The 24,519-nt window shown below is 39.9% G+C and overlaps 1 protein-coding gene across 2 annotated transcripts in view; it reads left to right on the plus strand.

Annotated features, from left to right (window-relative positions):
- Positions 1 to 5,628: 5,628 nt before the first annotated feature.
- The window catches only part of ABCD2 (ATP binding cassette subfamily D member 2), a 42,419-nt gene continuing 23,528 nt past the window's right edge, over positions 5,629 to 24,519 (plus strand). Inside the window, exons 1-6 of one of the 2 annotated variants that reach the window (XM_041405290.1) lie at positions 5,629 to 6,980; positions 8,311 to 8,491; positions 12,980 to 13,101; positions 15,846 to 16,014; positions 19,096 to 19,190; positions 20,617 to 20,762. In XM_041405290.1, coding sequence (XP_041261224.1) covers positions 6,057 to 6,980; positions 8,311 to 8,491; positions 12,980 to 13,101; positions 15,846 to 16,014; positions 19,096 to 19,190; positions 20,617 to 20,762 — 1,637 coding nt within the window. In that variant the 5' untranslated portion in view covers positions 5,629 to 6,056. The remainder of the gene's footprint in view (positions 6,981 to 8,310; positions 8,492 to 12,979; positions 13,102 to 15,845; positions 16,015 to 19,095; positions 19,191 to 20,616; positions 20,763 to 24,519) is intronic. The other variant, XM_041405291.1, reaches the window with a different exon arrangement.

Consider the following 24,519-nt stretch of genomic DNA (forward strand, 5'->3'; position numbering starts at 1 on the left):
AATCTTTCTAGAAAGCCTAAAGGGACAATCAATGTCCAAGGAACAGCACGAGTGCTCAGAAGAGACACGGATGTAATGGAAAACAAATGTTAGGCTTTTTTCATCAGTATTCATTGGTGAGGAAACAGGGGAGAACTTTATGCAGGAATCTTTCCTGGGGAACTCAGTGCGGACCTGTCCAAAGTGAAAATAACAGCAGATGAGGTCAAAATGATCTCATCAAGGCAGAATGAAGACTAGCAAAGCACCAGGACTAAATGGTATTCAATGAAGAGTTCTGTAATGCAGCACTGTGGAAAGGACCACTTGTATTTGGAGTCGTCTTGGAGACTAGAGGGTAGCAAATGTGACACAATTTAAAAAATAATAATTTTGTGGCAATCTGGAAAGCTCACTTCTGCACAAAAAAAATAACAGGAATTATAATATAGGCCAGCATGTGAAAAGCCAGTGGAGCTTCTATAGATGGAAGTTGCTGTAGAACACATGTAGAAAAGAGTGATTGCTGCTATCTTGATGGATTTAACTAAGGCCGTTGACAACATCTGTTACTGAAGGTTTTAAGAAAATACAGAAGTTGTGAAATAATAGGGAAGGTTCTGCCATTGAATAAAATGCAAAGGGGAGGGAAGAGACTATTTAGTTCTTGTTTTCATGCACTCAGGCACTGAGGACCAATATGGAATAGAGGCTGACAAACTCCTGAGTGGTATGGGAAAGTTGCAGTGTGAGGGGGGAGGGGAAGAGAGTGAGCAAGAGTAAGCTGTGTTGTTGAATGCCTCTTCCAGAACAGGCATGAGTGGATATAAAGTGGAGCTTTTGGGAGCCAGGGTCAAATTAAGCAGAAAGGAGTGTTTCTTCACATATGAAATGGTAAATCTGAGGAATGGCTTGTCAGATGTTTCTATTTACATAAGAGTTTACAAGATTTCAAGAGAGACTGAACAAATAATTTTAAGAGTAGTTGTAAGGAATGTTTAATAGCAAAATCTCCCAGTCCCACAAAATTCTCACAGCTTAAAATGGCCAGAGGTTGGGTGAGTATGAAGCTGCAGCATCACAATAAATTGCAATTTTTTTCTCTCTTGAGTATCTGCTTAGAGTGAATGCTAGAGACAGAATACTGTGCTGGGTGAAGCACTGGCCTGTTTGCTTATTTTTAATATCTAGAAGTCTCCCAAATAAGAGTTAATAAGCAAACTGCAGTAGATGATCTTTTTGTTGTCATACCAGCTGCAAACCCTCAAATAAATTCTTGAGGCATGACAAAATGATGGCAGCAGCCACCGTGTTTGGGGTGCAGGAGTAAAAGAATGCTTTTTCTGGATTTATATTTGCCTTCACTTGTACAGAGTAGAACACTGACTCTGCTGTGGGCAGTGCCAGTATCACCATTTTTAACTGACACCAGCTACATGATTTTACCACTTATGCCTGTACTCTTGCACTTGGCATGTAGCTTGTTTAAGGAGTTTAAAATGCACTTGAGAAAAGGTTTAATAAGGTAGCATTAGAATTTTCTTCAGATGATCTGAGAATAGAAACCTTTACAGATTTAAAGCAAAACCTGAAAAACATACATAATGTATTTGAGACTTCTGAAGGCATAAAAGAGACACATCCTGGTTCAGCTGAATTATCTGTATGGAATAAGTTTAGCAAGAAAGAGAAATCTAGATATTAAAGGCTTAGGTATTAAAGCCTAAATATTAAAAGTGAAATTCCTTGTCTGAGAACATCACTCAACAGTTTACCATGCCAGGAGCAGCTGACATTGACCTCTACCCTTGCTGACTTCCCTCTCCTTCTCACTTTGTAAAGGGAAAACAACTTGTTTCTATTTCTTTCTAGAGCTGTATTCTCTCTAGAATACCACTGCTCTCAGAAGTCAGAACTGTTAGTGATCAGTCTGCTATTGACTGTCCTGTAAGAGAGATTACCCAAATCCCTTATGGGTAATTTATTAGAATCTACAAGTCATGCAGGCTTCAAATTTACAGCAGCAAGTGTGTATCTCCCTAAAGACAGAGTAAGGGAAAAAGGACTTCTGGTGCAGCAATGCACCCCATTTACACCATCTCTGTGATGCTTACACCCAGGAGCCAAGAAACAGAATAGCATCTTCCTGTTTCCTCTCTCTCCTCTTGTGATAACAGAGCTCTGCCTAGTCTGGGTACCCCTACAGCTTCATTAGAACCAAAGAGTTGGAATCAACTGCTTGGTAGGATCAGGCCAGTCTCACCACACTGACACTTCTTCAACAAGCTTCCACATTTGTGCCATTAAAACTGAAGTTCTTGCTTGTCTAAGGATTTACACCTAAAGGATTTACAGTGTCTGGATATTCTACTGAGGTACATGAATACAGCCAATAGCCTCTCTAAACCAGACTAAATAAACAGATAATTTCTGCTGACACAAATTTGAAATCAAAGGTCAGGATATCTTATCACCCTTTCCTGATAAAAACATTAAATTTGCCATTGGTGTGCCTTGACGTTGCAAACTAATTCTGTGGGTGTATTTCTGTACTTATGTAAGTGATGACATTAAAGTCAATAGAAAGTTTGGAAAATTTCAGAGAAAGGTATTTACTTGAATAATGGCTTCTATGTTCATACCTTGTTGAATCTGACTCAAATGAAATCCTACTATTCCCACAAACATACAGCTCAAAATTAAAGAAAAAACCTGATGTTCCTAGCTTACCATATTACAGTACATCATATTTTGGACATTATTTATAGTTCACTATTAGTAATTGAAAACAAACACTGTGGATTCATGTTACGTGTTTCACATATACTCATCCACACAGAAACCACTATGTACTGAATGCATGACCTACATGCATCTAAGTCTTAAAGGTTCTAAACAGCAATGATCCAAAACACAGAATTTACATCTATTTTTCAGTACTTTTAAAAAAAATATTATTTTGTATGTCCTTATGGCATAGTGGATAACTCCATAAGCAGCAAGGAAATGTCAGTTTACTGCAAACTGATGTTACAGCTCTTGGACCCTCTGTTAGGATCATGTAAGACATCAGATAAATGGCCTTTTGCTTAAAAAATTGCACATATTTTTTTCAAACACTAAATCAAACGGTAGAAAAAATTATCATTGAGTAATGATTGATTATGATTACCTCTTGCATAACAGCCTGCATGTTCCAATTCCACTACCTTCATCACAACCACAAAGTTGTGCAAGGATGAAGTGCTGGTGTGGGCACAAAATGGAAGATAAAAAAGAGGCATCAGCTGTCATGATTACACTGTAGTTCCTGCATATACAAACATTCATGGACTTCAGTCACCCTCATACTTACTGCTGCCATATATTCTTCCTTCTCAGTTATTGGTTCTGATATTTAAAAAATGCACACAACTTATTTTAATGCATTTGATGAAAACTAACCATATGATTAAAAACCAATCACTTGACACTAAAAAATTAGTTTCTCCTTAAGAAAGGATAAGCCCCCAAATAGTCTGGATCTAATATCAACATCCCCTCAATTCCACAGCTTCAGTTACTCAAACTTATTTGATTGCACATATCTCCAGAAGTTTATTATAAACTGAGTAGAAAATGTGGAGACTACAGAGCATGGAACACTGCACCAATATTACTGCAGTTTTGGCAGTTATTTTCCCAGTAATATTGGGAAGTGTTATTATGACTAAATGTAGTAAAATTCCTGCCTTCAGCAGTAAAAAGAAAAAAAAATCTAACACCTTAAGGCCATGCTCCACAAAGAGGAGTTTGTGCATGGATTACTGAGCAGGATTGTGGCAGAGCAAAACTCTCGAGACAGCAAGAACAGAAGAAAGGGGGTATTTAAAACAACAGTTCAGTCTTTTCTTCATCCTTTCAAAAGAAGGAAATTCATTCCTTCTATTGACTGAAACACTGTGTGGTTAGATTTGCTTCACTTAAATGTTCCCACAGATCTGAATGTGGGGTGTATGTCTGCACTAACCACCAAATCACCAGAAGTTTCAGTCATCCAGGATCCTGTGAAGTGAAATGTCAGCAGATGCACAGAACCCAAAGAGATCTGTGAACTTTCCCCTTGGTAAGAAAATGCTAGAGTAATGGAATATTGCAAATAGCTGTGGTTTGGCAAAATCTGAGAGTATGCTGTGCTACACAAAAGCCAGTAAGGGAAGTATCTAGTGGAGAGCATGATTAAAAAACATAAGAAGCCATAAGCAAAGCAAGTTCTTAGCCAGTGTATCTTGTATCTTTGTGCACTGAAAAATCTGTTTTACTGACAAAATAATCTGCAGTGAAATCAGGCTTACCTACTAACTGAATGTCTTCTGTACTGCAGATTTTGACATTTTCCTAGCTTTATCTTGAGTTGTGCATTTAGAAAAAAAAAAAAAAAAGCTAGAAGGGCCTGTGTCCAGATCTCTGGCCTGTGCTCACTGGCAAAAATATAATACACATAAAAATTACCCCATATCTTCTCTAACTGTCCAGACTACTATGGGCTGAATTTCTGCAACCTCCTAGGAAAAAATGATAAATAGATCTTCCTTGCTTCCTTCTTGTCCTGCTGGTCTTGGCTTACAGGACTTCTTAGAAGGCACTTTGGATGTTTTGAAAAGCGGTATCTCATTTTTAAAAGCAAACCTCACTTGCTCTCTAATCAATTTTAGCATTCATTCATCCTGAAGCTTATGTTGCTATCTAAACATCATCACTTCACTCTGTTCAATGGGGGACTCTTTTATAACAGTAATGTGACTTATTTAATACATTATTTGCTGCGTTACTGCGAGGCAGGTAGCCTCAGTCTCCATTTTTAGGGAAAAACCGGGGTCCTTACCACTGCCATAAACACCTAGTATCACATTTTAAAAACACACTTTTATATACACATTCTAAACTAATGTTTTATCATACACTATCTTATGCAGTTACCTTAGTACTATACTTTCAAAGTGTAAAAGTACCAGAGTATGTAAGTACTCTGATCCTCGCCCTGTAATTTCAGTACCTTTTCCGAACAAGTGAAGCAGTAGAAATAAGTAATTAAGAAAACAGAAAAATAAGGCAGCAAGACAACTGCCTTTACTATGGCTTTCTTTGTGTGAAATTGGCCGGGTTTTACTGCAGGGGCCCTGCGACTCGGTCGGGGTTATTTTGGGCTAATAACGCTGCCAGTGCACAATACCGGTTTCCTTTCGGCGAGGGGACAGGAAATAAATTACGCGCAGGGTGCAGGCGCTGCCCCGGCGACGCCGAGCCGCCCGGCTCCCTCCCGCGGCCGCCCGGCCGATTTCCGAGCCGGGGTTGCCCGAGGCCACCGGCCCGGCTGCGCCGCCCTCTGCCGCGTCGCTCCCGCACCGGGCTCCCCCACCCCGGGGCCGGCCTTGCAGCCCCCCGTTCCGGGCAGTGCCGGGGGTCGGTGCTGCCCATCCTGCCGGGGCTGCCGCGGGACCCGAGCTCTCTCCGGCGCAGCCGCCCCCGGTCCCGCTCCCCCCGCGCCGCTGGCGAGGCCGTGGCCGGAGGCGGAGCCTGCTCCGCAGGGCAGGCGGAAGGAAAGGGCCGGCCGCAGCCTGGGGCGAGCCGGCGCGCTGCCGGGCCGAGCTCCGCGGACGCGCCGAGCGCCGGGGGATCAACGGTGCGGCCGGAGCCGAGCGTCGGGAGACCCGCCGTGAACCCGGAGCCGACCGCCGGCGGACCGGTGCTGCTGCCGCCGCCGCCGCCGCGGCCGCGCCCCGAGCGATAGCGGTTGTGGCCGGGGCGGCGGCGCTGAGCGGCCGGGCCGCTGCCGGTGCCGGTACCGCCCCGCGCGGCGCAGCCAATGGTGGTCGGCGGGGCGGGCTGCGCCGCGCGGGGCTGCGTTGTGCAACGCGCCGCGCTTTGAAGGCACCATCACCCCTGGGAGGCAGCGCTCACTCGGCATCTGTCACGCCAGGGCGGCCGGCGGTGGGCCGGGCCCAGCGCGCCGATGAAGACCCGGCGGAACCGGCCTTCCCAGCGAGCATGAACCACCCGCGCTAGGAGCGGCACGTAGCGGTGCCGAGGCGGGCAGGATGGCCCACATGCTGCATGCGGCAGCCCGGCGGGTGCAGTGGAGCAGGGCGGGCGCCGCGAAGAAGGCGGCGTGCCTGCTGGCCGCGGCGTACGGGCTCAAAATCCTCTACCCCATCATCCGCGGGCGCGTGAAGCGGGCGAGCGGCAGAGGCGGCGCGCACGATGAGACGGGCCGGGCGGTCCCGCACCGCGCCGGCAGCCGGGGCAGAGCCTCTCCGGCCGTGGACGCGGAATTCTTCAAGCAGCTGCTGGAACTCCGCAAACTGTTCTTCCCGAAGCTGGTGAGCGCCGAGCTGGGCTTGCTCTGTCTCCACTCGTTTGCTCTGGTATCCAGGACCTTCCTCTCCATCTATGTGGCCGCCCTCGATGGAAAAATTGTGAAGAGCATTGTGGAGAAAAAGCCCAGGAGCTTTATCTTCAAGTTGATCAAGTGGCTGATGATTGCAATCCCGGCAACTTTCGTGAACAGCACCATACGGTACCTGGAGTGCAAGCTGGCCCTGGCCTTCCGCACGCGCCTGGTGGATCACGCCTATGAGACCTACTTTGCCAACCAAACTTACTACAAAGTGATCAGCATGGACGGGCGGCTGGCCAACCCTGACCAGTCCCTCACCGAGGACATTATGATGTTCTCACAGTCCGTGGCGCATCTCTACTCCAACCTCACCAAGCCCATCCTGGATGTCGTGCTCACCTCCTACACCCTCATCCGCACAGCACGCTCCCGGGGGGCCAACCCCATCGGGCCCACAGTCCTGGCCGGTCTCGTCGTCTATGCCACGGCCCGCGTGCTCAAAGCCTGCTCGCCCAAGTTTGGCAAACTGGTGGCTGAGGAGGCTCACAAGAAGGGCTATCTGCGCTTCATACATTCACGCATCATTGCCAACGTGGAAGAGATTGCCTTTTACCGAGGGCACAAGGTAAGGAGGAGAGAAATTGGAAGCACTGGGGTAGCTCCTGCAGTGCCGGAGTGGACCCGTGCTTCCCCTGATGCCCTTCTTGAGCATTTTGGGTCCCTCTGACATTTAAACTTGTTTACAGCTTGGCGCTTCCCATTTCTCAGGAAATGCCGTCTCACAGGCAGTGTCTGGGGAGAGCAGATCACAGTTCCCTTGAACTCTGACAATGTTCTGGTTTTGCAGATGGATCTTATGTTTATCTGGAAAACTAATCTACATTGCTGTGTTTTCCCAGTCCGTTCTGATTAACTTTTCCAGGCTTCTTTTTTCCAGCCGTGGGTACGAACCACCATATTTAATTCAGCAGAAATAGCAACCATGGCACACCAGAAAGTCTAGGGGGAAACTGTGATGGCTTCAGAGCACGCTACAACCTTTGACACTCTTTCACTTAGCCAAGCAAAGATGTAGTCACCAGTCTTAAAATAGCATAAGTACAGTACTTCTGCAATCACAGTTACATAAACTAGTAGCTTGTTTTAAAGTCACCTTATTAAGGGACTCTTCATATTTTTATTAGAAGTAAATTTTGGCTATAATACCTTTCAAACACAGTTGGGAAAAAAGTTGTTTCATGCAAGGTGAAAGTGAAAGCTGGAAACCAGACTGAAGTATTACTCTTTCAGTTCAAGCAGTGATTATATAACATTAATGGTTTATTTTTGTAGACACAATCATTCTCAAAAACTAACTGTAATCATGTTTTAAGTGCAGCTAAATTACACATTTTCTCAATTCCCACATATATGGGCTTGAACTGAATACATACTGACTTGCAACTGTCTTTGACTTGTTAAACCTCCAGGGATAATTCTCTCTTTCCCCAGACTGCTTGCAGAAACAAGCAGCATTTCAGGAATCGACTCTGCAACTTTAAGTCACTGAAGATAATTGATTCCCAAATGCTTTCCAACATAATTTTCAGTTGCTGTGAAACTCTACAGCTGCAACTTTATTAAAAGGACATGAAGTCAGTCTTACTTTGGTTGTTAGCATGAGCTGTTGTGACTGCTATGTTGTTGTATGTATTAGAGATCTTAAAAGAGTTGAAAACCTGCCAGTGTTCTGTCGAGGGACAGTAAATAAGAACCAGGTCTTGCTGACTTCCATAAAGCTGTGCACTTTTGCTGTGAGAGAGCAGCACAGTGAGTGTGAAGTACCACATGGCAGATGTGATTCAGAAGTGACAGCTCTGGGTACCTGATTATTTCTTCTACACATGTGAATGTGTCTTGTACTACACATCCATCTTTGTTTCATTGTGTAAATTATTTTATTTTTTTAACCGTAGGTAGAATTGAAACAACTGCAAAAAAGCTACAAGGATCTGACAGATCAAATGAATCTCATTTTGTCCAAACGTTTATGGTACATCATGATAGAGCAGTTCCTGATGAAGTATGTCTGGAGTAGCTGTGGTATGATCATGGTTGCTGTGCCCATCATCACCGCAACGGGATTTGCAGATGGTGGTAATAACATCTTTTTAACATCTAATTTCTAAATGTTTCTTTAAAGTTATGTCCTCAAAAGACTGTAGTTCCCCTGAGTGCTGTTCACATTGGTTTATTTTTCACAGACTTTCTTACAACATCTGTGTCTTGTGTATAACTTGCAAGCATAGCAAGTCAGCTGAGCAAATGATCCAACTTGGAGTGTGTGATAAATAGTATGAAGTCAGGACTTAGAGGATCCTGGTATCTCACAAGATTGTAATGATTATTGCACTCTCCCTTTTCATTAGTCACTGTTGAAATGGCAAGCTGATTTTTACAGTATCTCCTTTTGCAAAATGATACTATGAACTTTAATAGAGTGCTTATCTAATCCTTCCATAAACCATAGTGTAATTACAGGTAATTATAGGTAATTTTTCTGTTATTGTTGACCTGTTGGAAACCGCTGATTTTCCCTGACTCCCTGGGAGAAGAGAAGGTAAAATTCAAATTCCAGGGTAGGATGGTATAATTTTTGACATCCTATCACAATTTTCCTGGAAGTGAAATGAGACTCAAGTAGTCTTGTTACTGCAGATGCTATTAAAAAAAAAAAAAAAAAAAAAAAAAAAAAAAAAAAAAAGGAAAACCAGAGAGCAAAAAGAAAGGTATTAAGGAAGGCTGTTGGTTAATTTAGTTTAACAGGCTTCCTCATGCACAATTAGAACTTAATATATTACAAATTTCATAGGATTCATAGGATTCCTATAACATGAATCCTACAAAGTCTTCAGAAGAATCAGTTCTAAATTGTGTACTTTGAATTAGAAATGAGTGAATTCTTTTTTGTGCAGTAGTTCTGTTTCTTTCATGGAAGTTCTGCTCCAGATCAGGACTGTCCAAGTGGACAAGCTTGGTGTGAGCTGTAGCATGGCTTTGTGCAGTGCCACGTGGTTTAGCTGTCTCACTAAAAAGTTGTGCCAGTGCAGGGCTGGGTGCTCAGCTCCCTGAGCTGCTGCCCATGACATGGCTTAAGAGGGCACTACATCAGCACCCTGGCTGGCATCCTGGGAACAGCTTCAAAAATATCAGGATGTCTTGTTCCAAACTGAAGAGGCTGTACAAATGCATTTCACCTCACAGTGAAGGGTATCAGCACAACAGAAAAGTGATAAGGGTCTTTCTGCTAAGATGGGAATGAGTACAATCAAGAAAAGGAGCATTTAACCACATGTTGTAAATATCTCCTTGGTATTAGAGCATGAATAAAAAAGGACTTGTACTCATGCTAAACTAAATAACATTCCTGTTACTCATGTTTGTTCTTTTGTTAAATACATTTCAAATGTGGGAGAGAACAAAGATGCAGCAGTGGCTCATGTCGTAAAGCAGAATTATATTTGCTACCAACAACCTAAACTATTAAAACATGGGGTTTATTATTGAGTCCTGGGGCTTACCATAGTGGTGGTTCACAAACATAACACTGGCAGCACTGTCAAGACCACTGTGAAGTATTACAAGTATTCAAAGAATCAAGCACACCTGAAATTACCATTGACCTGCTTGGGAAAACAGTGATTTTTGCAGATCACACACAAGTTTGTTCACATCTGAAGGAAGAAGTAGTCGATTTATTGCTTTAGGATGAATCAAAAGAGTCAGGGAAATGTACAAAACTGGTACCATGGTGAGACTTGAAGCTACTGGTGTAAAGCCATAAATTTTGTACACTTCTTCAGGAAGGAGAAAGAATAAGTAAAACAACAATTCTTCAGTAATAAGAAAAAAGAACCTTCTTTAACAGTGATATTTCTGACTGAAATTTTAAAATTGTGTTATATATGTCGGTGAAGAATTTAGGTGGCAAAGGTAAGATTTCTATTTGATAGCATTTCTCATTCTTTTTGTATTAAACCATTCACATTCCAAATGCTGTGTCTCAGTTTATGGAGAGTATTTGGTGAGTTTATGGAGAGTGTTTTTTGAAGCAAGACTTCGATTTCTCTAGACACAGTAAACATTTATATTTGTTTATAAAATAAGTGTGACTATCAATTAAATAAATGAAGAGGAAAATGGAATTGTTACCTTCTGTATGAAACAGAGACTGTCTGTTAAATGTGACACTTTCAAAGAGAGGAGGCCAGCCATATGAAAAATGTTTTGGACAAAAAGTTCAAGAAAAATTATATTGGTGGGTTATATAATAGAAGAACTTGTCTTTTGGGCCTGTGAAATGCTCATAAAATCTGTATAATGTCAATGTTTTAAATACCCCTAATCTGACTGATGCAGTGGCTTGTAGAGATCCTTAAACCCTTGCTAGGTGAGCTGGCCTGGGTGCTGCAAGCAGCCATCAGCAAATACTGCATTTACATGAAGGAGGAATGCTGCATCAATGTAGTAAAACCATGCCTGATTCCTAGATGATGTAATTGTGGTGGTGCTGTATAGCATAGGCTGCATGTGCTATAATCCCAAAAAGATCAGCAAAAATTGGTTGTGTCAGAAGTAAACAAATTTCAAATCATCTTTTACTAATAAATTAACTGAATTCTCCCTATTCACTAAATGTATTCTTGGAGTAGAAATAACTTCTTGAAGTGAGAGCCACATCAGTAAGAATTTTGCAATCTCTCCTTTGCAAGAGCTTTTCTGTAATTTTTTTAAAAGCGTGTCTCTCATTGTGTCTCAGCAAGATGGCATACAACTAGTTGACAGTGTGCTGATATAAAATTGAAGTGAGAAAACAGCATAATTAACCCCAGGAAAAATAACATAGATGTTCTGAGTGTGTGTATATATAAACACACACATATATATATATATAGATATGAAAAGTGATGATGCAGCAATTTTTAAAAGTTTTTCATTAATTTTTTCAGTGAAATACAATGAAATAATTAATTCAGTTTAACTATTATTATATTAAATAATTATTCCAGTGTATTTCACTAATTAAATAACACATTAAATACTAAATAAGTGCTATATAATTAATAATGTATTATTATATAATTAATGATATATTGGATAATTATTCCAGTGTATTTCACTGTAATACAGTGTATTTCAGTGCTCTATTTATGTAGGAATCCTTTATGGATGTGTAAATGAAAACAGAATAACATTTAGATTTAACTAATAAAGACAGAAAGATACATCTGGCTTTGGTACTGCCTGTAGATTCTCAGACACCAGATTTCTAGAATCTGATTTGTCAGGGAAGTGAGAGTAAGAAAATGCTGTTTGCTCTACCCTTCCATTGCTTGACTTAGCCCATGAAATTTATGGTCTCATTACACCTACAAGAAATTCTTCCTAGATTTTCTTGATCATGAGCACTTTGGAAACATGGGTGTTAGTAACAATTGCTAGAACAGGAGCCACAGTGGATCCACCTATTACCCTGCCTAGCATAATTAGTTTAGCTTAGTTTAAAAAAGAAGTTTAAAAAAAACTTCACAAATTTTAGGAAAAAAATAATACCCAGATCCCATTCTGCAAAAGATTTAAGCAATTTATGGAGATACATATAAACTTATGTGATGCAGGAAACCCTTTAGATCTTTCATTGTAAATCTTTTATGTGGAAAATTTTTAAAAGTGGTTTGCTACACCACTGGTTTACTGCACCAGTGATTTGTAGCTGCAATTATAAACACTGAAACAACATTTAGCCTCAAAATAGTCAGGCACTTCTTTTTAAATCTTGTTTCCTTCAGGAAACAAACCTTGCAACCCCAATTTGTGGGACCCATGGTAGCAAGATGGTATATGTAGATATGTTAAATATAGTTACTTTTCACATATCTTCTATAAGTTCTGCTGCTGTTTTCTCCTTGCCTAATGTTGCTGACATTCTTATGAGACAAGTCCATTCTTTGGAGCAAGAATACTCTTGTTAACGGGATGCAGTGTCAGAAATAAAGCCTTGCAACTTTCTTCTGAGGTGAGATGAAGAGAGAAACTTCGTTGTGAGGGAGAGTTATCCTATTGAAACCATGCCTTTGATACCAAGAGAGTTTACTGCTTTCTTACAGAAATATAATAGCGTTGCCAGATTTACACAAATGTGAATGGTTCCTTCTACATGAAGTCAGTAAATAAGTAAGGTTGAAAATTAATAATCAGTTAGTAATTAAATAATAATTAATGTTCAAAATCTGTTTCAGGTCATTGCTTAGGTTTCACTTTTTTTCATATTTTGAAAAATTAATGTTGTAGGATGATACCTTAAAAGGACAATGATTCATGTACATAAATAGATAAAATAGCAGGATGTTTTGCCTAGCAAGGTGAATTGCATATGCTCCCAGTTGTTCTTTTTGACCAAACTATGGTAGTTATATTCACCAGTTTTTTGAAAGGTTTTCTTCATAGAGTTAACTTTTTCTTAAAAAAAGAAAAAAAAAAACAACTGCACTATAATAGCTCACATTGCAATAATAATTTAGTTTGTAGAAATAATTATTACCAGAATATTTTAACAAAACTTTTTTTTTTTCTTTTAACATTCAGAATTGGAAGATGGGCAGAAACAGGCAATGGTTAGTGAAAGAACAGAAGCTTTTACTACATCACGAAACTTGCTGATCTCTGGAGCAGATGCTATTGAAAGGATTATGTCTTCATACAAAGAGGTACTGTACATCCTGCATGCATGAAACAGAAGAGGAAAAAAAGATAAACAATTTATATTTAATATAAAATATTTTTAAAAAGTAGTGCAGTTTTTAAAGGCAAATTCTATTGCAACTAGGTCCATGGAGATATTTGAACTGGTAGTTTGATCTTTAGGGTTAAGTTGACATAGTTAAGTTGACATAAAGTCACAGTTGCCTGTATGGTGCAACATGTAGATGTAATTTTTAATACTTGTGTTCAGGTGTCATCAGAGAGCAATTGAAGTTTGTGGAATGTCAATGATAAAGGTTCAAATTCCTCTTCTGTTTGGGGCACAGACCTGAATTTGGGCTGTCTGCCTTTAGTGTACTGGGACTCTTCTGTTGGAACTGTCATAAAGCATATAGTAGTTTAATTGTAAGAGTATTTAAAGGTCTTCTAGTCCAACCCCCATCACACCATGAGCAGGAACATCTTCAACTATTATTGGATTGCTCAGAGTCCCATCCAACCTGACCTTGAATATTTCCAGAGATGGGGTATCTCCACCTCACTGGGCAACCTGTTTCTGTATGAAAAACAAGGAAAATTGAATACTTATTTCTGGGCACTTGTACTGTAAGGCTATTTTCAATATCTTGTGAACCTGTTAAATTGTAAGTAATTTTTCAAAATAGAGACATTTTAGCAGGAAAAAGTTCACCTTGGGATTACAAGTAGTCTAGAAGTACAGAATGTTCACCTAGAAGATCAGAGATGTTGTTTCAGGTCCTTACCCAAATTCTAGTAGAGCTATGCTTTAATCTGTTGTTTCTCTTGTGGATTTCTGTAAATGCCAGCTGTTAAGCCAAAGAAAAGTGAGTTAGTGCTTTTAATCTCAACATTTCCTTCTGAATGTTTGTTGTTCATATTTTAATTGGTGTTTGCTCATCCTTTGGTTGGAGCCCCTTTTCCCAGTGCAATGCAAGGAGGAATGCATTAGGTAGGCAGCTAATCAAAGACTATAACTAACTTCTGTTATTTGGAATCCAGCCATAACAGCTACAGCCTTGTAAATTGTCAGAGGAAGGGTAGTTTGGCACTGCATATACAGACTTTGACAAAGCCAGTGTCTGTGCTGTTTTCAGAAGCCCTTCTAATGGGCTGTGATTTTTAACCTATTCTCTTTTAGCTGTTCCCCTGCTTGATATCTGCAGTCAAGATACTGCCAGATAACCTATTATACACTGATGTAATATCTCTCTTGTTTTCAGCATTTAAGTAATTTATATAGTGCACATGAGAACTTAGAAAAATTGTGGTTTTATTATTTTGGCAAAAAGTACCTACAAAATAGTAGAGGAAGAACTGAACAAACTCACTTTGTCTATAACATGGTAAGATACTAATTGAGACAGCATGAGACCAAAGAGTAGTTCTATGAATTTCCATCTTAGTTTTACATTTATGCTTCTCCTCAAAAGACACTGCAGTACTTCACATTGTCATTCCCATTTTGTGATTCAGGCAGTTTCCCAAGCACAGTGTACTTCATGTCAAGTGGTAGTGCAGTTCCAGTTCTTGCCCACCTCCTCTACCAAGGCAGCCTCCTTCAAGTCAGTGTAATTCAGTGTGCAGATGAGGTGGGCTCAACTTTTCTTTGCAGTCGATAGTTTAGGTGGTTGCATTTAGTGTTTGAACAAAGTGACTTTCTGCAGTCGTGGTATGGAAGCTTACTACATGTTATGGTTCTCCTGGGGCACTGCTGGTACGACTTTCATTTGTCACATGCAGGATTCTCTCCATCATCCTGGTGAAATGATGACCCTGTGGCCAGAGCTAGCGCTCACTTCTGAGTCTGGCACAAACGGTGAAACTTACAGAAGAGTTATGGAATTATTTCCAGTTATTTCAAATAATCTTGGAATTATGTACACCGTAGTGGGTGAATTTAGTCATGAGGTGTACATATTTGACCACAGCAAACCAAGGATTTTATAGTGTTGATCTAATTTTGTTGCTATTCTTGTCCTTTCTGCATTTTGTATAAAAATGTATCCTTTTAAAACCATCTAATAATAAATTTAAAATAAAAGGCCTTGGCTTAATTCTTTACTACCAGCAGATGGAGGCAGTTCTTTGGGAGCTCTTAAATAGTCCATGAGTATGAAGTTACCAGGTCCAGAGATCTGTTGTTTCTGTCTTCACCAGGGGAAAATTGTGACTAATGGACTAAAAAAAAAAAAAAAAAAGGAGAAAGCCTTTTAAGAGACCGCACCATCTTAAAAATGCCCAGTTCTATTCTAAGGTGTTAGGTTAGGATGCCCTTGTGCTGCCTCTTTTACACAGAAAAGCACACTTCTCCCACAGAAGGTTTCAGGAGTACAAGCAAGTAAACATGAGTAATTATAGCTGCCATTTTTTTCTCACTTCTGTGGACTTATATTTTTGCTGGGAAATGCAGAGATTTTGTTTGTTCTTGTGTACCAGCCTCTTTGTTTTCAGATATGTTAGTAGCTGATCTCTGTTCACTGAAGACTGCAGAAATGAGCAGTCTCTACAACCTCTTCATTTATTGGAGTTACCATAGCTTGCATGGGCTTAACTCAGCTGTCCTGTCTGCTGATTGGTAGGAGCTACAGTTGGCATATAGCACAGCATTTCAAGGAATGGAAATCGATGGGTGATGATCAACATTGTTGTTCATGTTGATCTTTGGCCAAAGGTTTAATTTGTAGAATTTGTGAAGCATAACTGAAATGAGGCGTTTGTTGTTTCTCAGGTCACTGAGCTAGCAGGCTACACCGCCCGCGTCTACAACATGTTTTCTGTCTTTGACGAGGTGAAGAGAGGCATCTACAAAAGAACTGCTGTTATTCAAGGGTCTGTAGACAACAGCAGGAGTGAAGATAAGGCAGATTTACACATTGATGGGCCCTTGGAAATCAAAGGTAATTAATTCATATTTGTATGAATTTCCCAGGGGTAGTGGGGGAGGCACGGAGCAGTGGGACAAGAGGTGAACAGAGGGTTTTTTTCTGTAGCTAATCAGCCTCTCAGCCTTAATGCCCCAGAGATCATGTTGCCTTCCTATTAACCCCTGCTTCCTTATAACTCTGTCCTTATGGTGTGCTTTTCTTATACACAAAATGGCTTAAATGTTTTCTGTAAAAATTTTCAATGAAAAGGCATTTCAACTATACTATTATATGTGATGGTGATCTTCGTGTACTTACACTGACAGTGCTTGTTTTCGTCAGACCATTCTTTTTTTTTTTTCAGAAAAAGCTGAGACACTAACATTTTCATCTTCAACCATCATATTATTTTCTTTGAGTAGGAGGAATAAAGACAAATTCGTTCAGTATTTTTTCCCAAAAATACTATGTTTTTCATGATTAAATATCAGCCGGTGCTCATTTTTTCATAATTTAGTGGCAGTCCTTAACTGAAAATGACAACTTTCCCATTCTCCTCACCTCCCAAATGATGTCATCAATATATACTTTTTCCCTCCTGACCCCATCCTGTGTCTTTCTGGTGTCACTGTCTTTCTGTCTCCACCCTCCCTGGAGCATTTTCTGTGTACATCCGCTCCTTATTGTGCCACCTCTCTCTGGCTCTTGCATCCAGCTTCTCTCTGAGATACTCAAAGGCAGCTTTTGCAATGGGTTTTTCCTCATTTTCCCAACATGCCATTTCTGCTGCTGCCCTCTGTGGTGATGAAAAGCCTTGTTCTCTTCCTTTAGCTTTTGAAAAGTTAAGCCTCAGTAGAGTTATAGGCCCCAAAGGGCGCTTTGTGAAATAATTTCTTGCAGCGATTTCAACACTGCTGCCCTTCAGCTCATATTTCTCAAAGGTCCTCCTGCAAGGTTCATTATAACAAAGTGTGGTGCAGCATGGTGGATAGGTATGGAAATAACTGATGTCTTAATCTTATGGGTCTTGGTAATACTTGGCTGATGTTAAAAGAAATGGCAGTTTATAACTGTTGCATTTTGTCATGTGCATGAGAAAAGGTTTGTGGTTCCTGGAGCAATGGAATAATTTGGGGGCTCTTTTCAGATAACTGTGCTTAAAACCAAAACCAAATACAGTTCAGATATGCAAGTGTGCTCTTCATGTTCCCTTTAGGTCTACTATATCTAAACCCCACTCCTCTCTGCAACCTTTCCCCAAGATTTCATTCCCCTACAATCACTTTTCATCCAGTCTGAATTCCTCCTAAGCCATGGTGACTAACATTTGCTCTTGTGTAGCTGTAGCTCTCAGAGGCAGCTAGCCAAGACCAAGCATTGTGCACAGGGATTTGAGAAGAATTTAGGCCAGATGAATCTAGGCCACAGGCTCCACATTTTTTATGACAAGTGCTATTGTAATACTGATTTTCCTCCTTTGTTTTGGTTGCAATACTTCAGAAATCCCTGAAGAGTGGATTGTGTGTGGATAAAAGTGCACGTGCTCACATACCTGTGTGTGCCTGCATTGTTAGAGAAGAAAAACCTTAATATTCTGCTTCCCCAATGGCGCTTTGAACACGTAATACTTACTTCCTTTTGAATCATCCAGTATAAGCCTGTGTAACTAAGCAATGTCTGTGTTGTGCCTTGCATTTACTGTTGTCAGTAAGTGTGAAAATATGAAAATAATAATAATATTTTACATATAACAGTATTGCCTTATAGTATATTTAATAATTCAGAATTTTAAAAGTTAAACAGAATTTTGTACATCTTGTACAAATACTGTCAAATTGTATTTCTGATTACACATAAATATATTTTAAAAGCATGCTAAAGTTGCAATCAAATGCTGTGAAATTAGGATTAGGAAATGAGAATTAAGTTTATTTAATTCTTACAGCTGACTGTATTTTATCATAGATTTATTTTAACTACAGTGTCTCCACTGTATCAAAGTAATTTCTTTTTATAGAAAAACACTTCTTTCTCCATACTCTCATGCTGTTTTAAGTAAAATAACTTTATGGAAAAAGAATGCTTGAACTAAAACATGGCATAAAAATTTCTGACAAGGTTGTTATGGTTTGGCAAAGTTGAAAGCAGTTAAACAAAGAGCCTCTAAAGGAAGAATGTAAGACTAAACTTAAGTGAAGAAAATGGTACCAGAGCCTTCTATAATTAACTAACTTGGTCTTTGTTACATTTTTCTTTGTTAAAATTAGTTTATGTTATAAATAAACTGCTTTCTAATACAGAGAAAAATTTCCTTTGCAACTTGTCTAGAAAGGTAATCGGTAATATTTTTCTAGGAATCCAACTGTTTGGATTCTGTTAGAGAAGACCATTAACAGGCGACTGAGAAGTTAGTTTCATTCTTTTACTATTTCCAGGGCAGTTAATATCAAAGTCCTTGTATTACAGAGTATCTGCATGTCCAATAGAGATTGTTTATTTAATTTGCCAGAAATCCAAATGCCAAGTCTATCTACCTGACTGAAATGTTTTATGAGTTTCTGCAAATACTTACCAGACACGTTTACAGTGTCTGTGGCATCAAAAAGAGATGGAAGCAAGCCATTAAATGTTTTCTCCTTTGCTCTCGTTGCTGGAGGAGACTGAAAGGTGCTCCAGCTTTCAGAGCTGGTAGTGATTCCTAATTAAATCCCCAAAGAAGGTTAACTGGTTTGCCTGTGGCTAAGGCTGCCCTTGAACTTTTTTACTGCTTGATATTAAACAGCTATTTAAAGCAGAATACAGAAAATACAAGTAGAATTTGAATGAACACATCTTTATAGTTCATCACATATTTATGATGCATACTGTGCATTGTGTTCAGGATCAAATTTTGGTTTTATTGCACATTCTTGCCTACTGTTGACAGTGTCTCTTGGACTAGCTAAGATTTATTATCCAGATTTGCCAATAGGGGAGCCTGGAGCACATAAAAGAGCTGTCTCAAACACCAGTTCTTACTTGAAAATACACTCAGTTGTACACAGAGGCTGTCACAAGTGATTGCTTAATGGAGGGTTTCACAAACTCTAATTTTTGGTTTTTTTACTTTTCTAGGGAAAGTAATTGATGTTGATCAAGGAATTATTTGTGAAAATGTTCCTATAATTACTCCGAATGGCGATGTGGTGGTTTCCAGGCTAAACTTCAAAGTAAGATGATATGCAAGAATCTTCTGATTGTTGCCATCACATTAACATAAACAGAACAGAATTCATATACCTTATGTTAAGTACTTGGAGGAGCATATGGATAAAAAGGGAAGTCCAGAAAGGTAGGCATAGTAGCTCAATAGAGGCAGACATATGAAGTTTTTCCTGCTCAGAGAAAGAAAAGGGAGGATTTCAGTTGCTGTTGCCAGGTGAAAACCTGACCTGAGATTTTCAAAGGTGTATATGAGAGTATGCATCCACCTTTAGTTAAATTCAATCAAATTGGGGTGCTTTACTCACAAAGGGTCCTTTAAAAGGCTGAGGCCACAGCAACAGTGAAAAAATCAAACTTGTAGTTTTTCCTGATCACCACAAAGAGCAGTACTGACTAATAGCTGACAGCATAGTTCACAAGTCCAGTTGGGGAGCATTTACTCAGCAGAAACTTGTATTGTTTTTAAAAACCTGTTCCAGACACCTCTTGGTACCTGCTCACAATTTTAACGAGTGACCTTTACTGAATTACCCCCAGATGTATCCTGATCTGATGTTCTAGTGCAGATGTTGTTCTTTTTAAAAAGAGTTGAAATTATCAGAAATAAATTTAACAATTCCAGCAGATCTTTTAATGTAGCTAAAGCAGGATTTTCCTTTTCCGCTGAATTAGGAACCAGGAGGAAATGGTCTTAGCTATGACAAAACTTGTAACAACTTCAGTGTAGGAATTTCAGAATTGTAAAATTCCAACCTTATGATCAAGCAGACATTTCTATTTATTCATTTGTTTCAAGAGACAGACACAAAGAAAATAGAGAAGTCAGTATATTTCTGTAAAACATAGGTAATGACATTGTGATTATGCATAAATATACACTCATATATACACAGGGTAAGAGTCAAATGAGTAAAAAAATCACTTGTCATCACAGCCAAGTTAACATAGGGAATTAAGTGGGAAATGGCAGTGTGAAATAAATTTTCCAAGTCACTTGATTGGCCTCCCATACCTGCAGTTAATATCACAGATAGGCACAACACTATTTGAAACACTTTTAACACCTTTGGACCTAATCTGCATTAGAACAATTGATTCTGACTGTGATGCATTGATGCTGTAATGTAACCATATTACATATTACATTACGTGTATATAATAACATATTACTATAAATATTGCTACCATATACTACTGTAAACATTAGTTTATAGAGATACTCAGATATAAAGGAAATTTTCATTATCTTAGCCCCCACATTTTATCTAATGCCACTGCTTCCAGAATAGTTGCATGAATACTTGCAGCTAATCAATGAAATTGGTTGATAATTTTATATAAATGCTTATGTAACCCCTCTTAGGGGTCTTAGAATCTCTTGTGCTACATACACTGTGTAGTAATACCTTTGCATTTTCATCCCTTTCCCAGGTCGAGGAGGGGATGAATCTTTTAATCACTGGACCCAATGGCTGTGGAAAGAGTTCACTCTTCAGAATTTTAAGCGGTTTGTGGCCTGTGTATGAAGGAGTTCTCTACAAGCCCCCTCCACAACACATGTTTTATATACCACAAAGGTATGTGTCTTGCTGAAAGTGATGCCTTTTACCTGGTTACATGAATTTTGACCCTTCTTCTCACATTTCTAATCTGTGATGTGTACATCCAAGTTAAAAGGTGGTAAGCACAACCTCAGGTGTGTGGAGTGTATTCATAAGAAGAGATCTTTCCTCATTGGTGATGCAGCATCATTAGTCACTGGAAAGGGCTCACATATGCTTGTGTTGGAGCCTGTGTTCCTCAGATGGCTGAAGTCCTGGGTAACTGGGGACAGACTGGAGTCTGAAAGAAATTTGGAATAGACCTAGTGTATCTCAAATCTGATTTCTTTTAAAACTAAGGATCAAAACAAGTGAGAGTGGTTTGATTCTTAAGTGTCAAAGTAACCAAAACTTAACTTTCATCACCACGAGACCACAATCCAATCCAACAGTAACTGCAGATTGCCTTTTTAATAATATGTGCTCATTCCACTAATGGAAGCTTGGCTTTGTTGTGCTGTCTTTGTACTCTGACATGCTGTTGGACTCTCAGTATATACTCTTATGCAATTGGTTCTAGAATATCTCCTTAGAGACCTCTAACTATGTTGTTTTGCAAAAGCAAAGTCAAACACTGAATCTTTGCTTCCTGTAGTTCATTTCTTCCCATGGGCAAAAGAAGTATTCATGATAACAGTTTGTAGCCTTGTTTAAAAAGTACAAGATATTAAGATGAATGGAATATACTGAACTGATCAGTAGATTTTCCTTGCTGCAGGGGAAGCTAGCAAGGAATGCTGCTTTATGATTTTTTCAAATATCTGTATAATTTATTGCTAGCCATTGTCATTTTTCTGATTCACTCAAGACTTTTATTCAGGAGTTTGGAGAAAAATACTTTACTAAATGTTTTTCAAGACATTATTTCAGAATAACCATTGTGTGGAACATTCTTAAAACTGGTTTACTCAGAGCAAAAGCTAATCTGAGGTTTTTTTTCTTTAAGAAAATCTTGAGTTTCAGCCACTTCCTTCCTCTGTGTGATCCCAGCCCCTACTCAGATCAACATCTGTGACTGGCTTGCTTACAGCCCTTTCCCTTCACTTATGTTCCCTTTATCCTGTGAAAGCAAACAGACTCCTGTTACATTCAGGGAAATTTGCCAAGGTGCTGGTTGAGGGGATTGCATCACATCTGCTGGGTTTTCATTTCCATAAATGTGGCTCTTTGTTAGCTGCTTCCCCTAACTTTGCAGTACTGGAAGAGTTTGTCCAGCAGACGTCTTTTATGAAACATTTCAAAAAGTTTTAGTCAGAATTCACCCAACATCTTTGCAGCCCTCTGTGACCAAAGCTGTGTAGGGATTGGCATATGCAGTCCATCCTAGTAGGGTCCCCCACAGGAAGGATGTCCTTGCAGCATCCAAAGGACTGCCTTAGCTCGGCTCTCTGGCTCTTTGTGAGCTCTGTGCTTCCCTTCCCAAGGGACAGAGCAGTGTCTGGATAAATGGGGCAGCAAGGAGTGAGAGAGAGAGCTCTTCTGCAAAAGTGCTACACCTTGACTGTGGCTGAAGGTTCTGAAGTCTACTCTGGAGGGCAATTCAGCTGTGTCAGAGTGTGTTTTGTACAATCAGAAGGGTGGCCTGTCAGTGTCTCGTATTTGGACAGGGACTGAGACTGAATCTTGTAGGGATTTCTGGGTGAATGTGGCTGAAGGGATTGATAAAAGACAGCAGTTTGTCCCTGAGGATCTCAAATTGCTTTTTTGCCCAGTGTATTTGTTCTTTGGGGATACGAAGTCTTAGATGAATATCTAAGATACTAAGAATTTCTTATATTGAAGTTTGTACATTTCGGGACAAGATTTGCAACAGAGCTGCTGGAGTTTTAGGGCTTTTGTGTGGATTGCTTTAAGCGGTCCAGGCTTTTCTTTTTTTTTTTTTTGCCAAAATCTACCTGTGAGTGTTTTAACAGTTCTTTTATTTGTGGCCTAAATTCATCACACATTCACTTGGGGTTTTTTGTCTGTCCCCAGCTCTGGTATAGATTTAGAATTTGTGTACTGGTTTGTAAACTGTCCCCTAATTAAAGAGGTTTGTTTTGTAAGGTCCTGCTGGTGCAACCATTTTACTTATTAATCCTGTGCAAATTGCTGCTTTATCTCCTGATTACCTTCTGTTTGTTTGTTCTTGTTAGGCACAATTCTATGAATTCTAGACTGAAGAATAGAGTGCCCTGCCTACATTTCATCATGTTTGTATTTCATCATAACCTTAGGGAAAATTGTTCCTGTCAATCTGGAAAGTGTTCTGGAGAATGTTTCAGCCTGACAGGATCTGGGAGGTGATAGAATAGGATCGGCCCGGCATCAGCCTACCTCACTGTTTTGTTTGGTGGGTAGGTGAACCTGTGGTACAGCAGAAAGCTCTGGAATTGGTGGATGTCCATCAGAGCAGCAAGTTAGGATGACATCCCTGTGTTTGTGTAGATACATTACTTCTCTGGTCTAAGAGCTTTCCACAGTTACCATTGAAGCATTGGCACTCCTGTGGCTGAGTTCAATTCTGCATCAGCCCATTCTGGGTCAAGTGTGTGAAACCTCATCTGCACACATGAATGGTGGAGAATACAGTGACTACTGAGTAACAGGATACTCCACAAAAACAGGAGCTCACTGAAAGGATTATTTTTTCATTTCTGGTTTTTAATGTTCCAGCATAGTATTCCAGAAATGTGTGGGAAATCCTGTGTCTTTTTTGAGTTCAAAAGCTACATACAAAACTGTGATTTATTAACATATTAATTAGCTCATTGTATACTCCAAATTTCATCCACACTGCAGGCACTTTGTAGTTAGCATTACTTAGTGGTTTGTAAGCTTTAAAGCAGAGGTTTAAGAATTCCTGTCTTTTTGGGTTTCTTAGCATAATTATACTGCTGTTTTATCTTTTGCTGGAAATCATTGTGAGGGCTTTTTTTCTCCCCTTATATAGGACTAGGCCTTCCATAATTTATCTGCAATCAGTCCCAGTCTAGTTGATGCTGATGGGACAAACTGGGGGCAGGGTGAGAAAAGCCCAGGAATTTCAGGGGCTCTGCCACTGTCCCTGACAAGCCTGTCCAAGAGGAGAGTGGGCAGAAGGGAGGGCAGGCAGAAGGGACGGAGGCCTGAAGAGTCTTTAAGCATCATTTGGTGCCTGAGGCAGGTTATTGTTTCAGTGCTAGGAACTGGTCACCCCTTAACAAGTTGTCAGATCTCATAGGAGATTCAGTAACTGGCAGAATGTATATTCTTACTCCTTCTACTTATCTCTGTCCCTCTTTTACAAAGTAAAATTTGTTTGTGTTAACCACCTCTTCGCATTCTGCTTTGAATCTTGGCCAAGAATGTAGCATGAATGAAAAAACAAACGTGTCACTAGCTGGTAAGGAACCATGGTTCAAATCAGAATCCAGAAACATCATTTAAAATAATAAATAATTAACAAAAAGTATGTAGTGGGTAACATGAGTACTGATGCTGAAGATAAGCCACACACAGAATCACTAGTTTGGAAGAGACTTTTAAGATGAAGTCCAGCTCATGCCATAACACCTCAACTAAACCACGGCACTGAGTGCAACATGCAGTCTTTTTTTAAACACATCCAGGGATGGTGACTCCACTACCGCCCCCCAGGCAGACAATTCCAGTACTTTATCACTCTTTCTGTAAAAAACCTTTTCCTAATATCCAGACTATATTTATTTCCTTTGGCACAGCTTAAGACTGTGTCCTCTGGTTCTGTCAGTTG

This window comes from Onychostruthus taczanowskii, unplaced genomic scaffold, assembly GCF_017590055.1.
Source record: "Onychostruthus taczanowskii isolate IOZ18803 unplaced genomic scaffold, ASM1759005v1 scaffold23, whole genome shotgun sequence".
In the NCBI taxonomy this organism is placed as follows: domain Eukaryota; kingdom Metazoa; phylum Chordata; class Aves; order Passeriformes; family Passeridae; genus Onychostruthus; species Onychostruthus taczanowskii.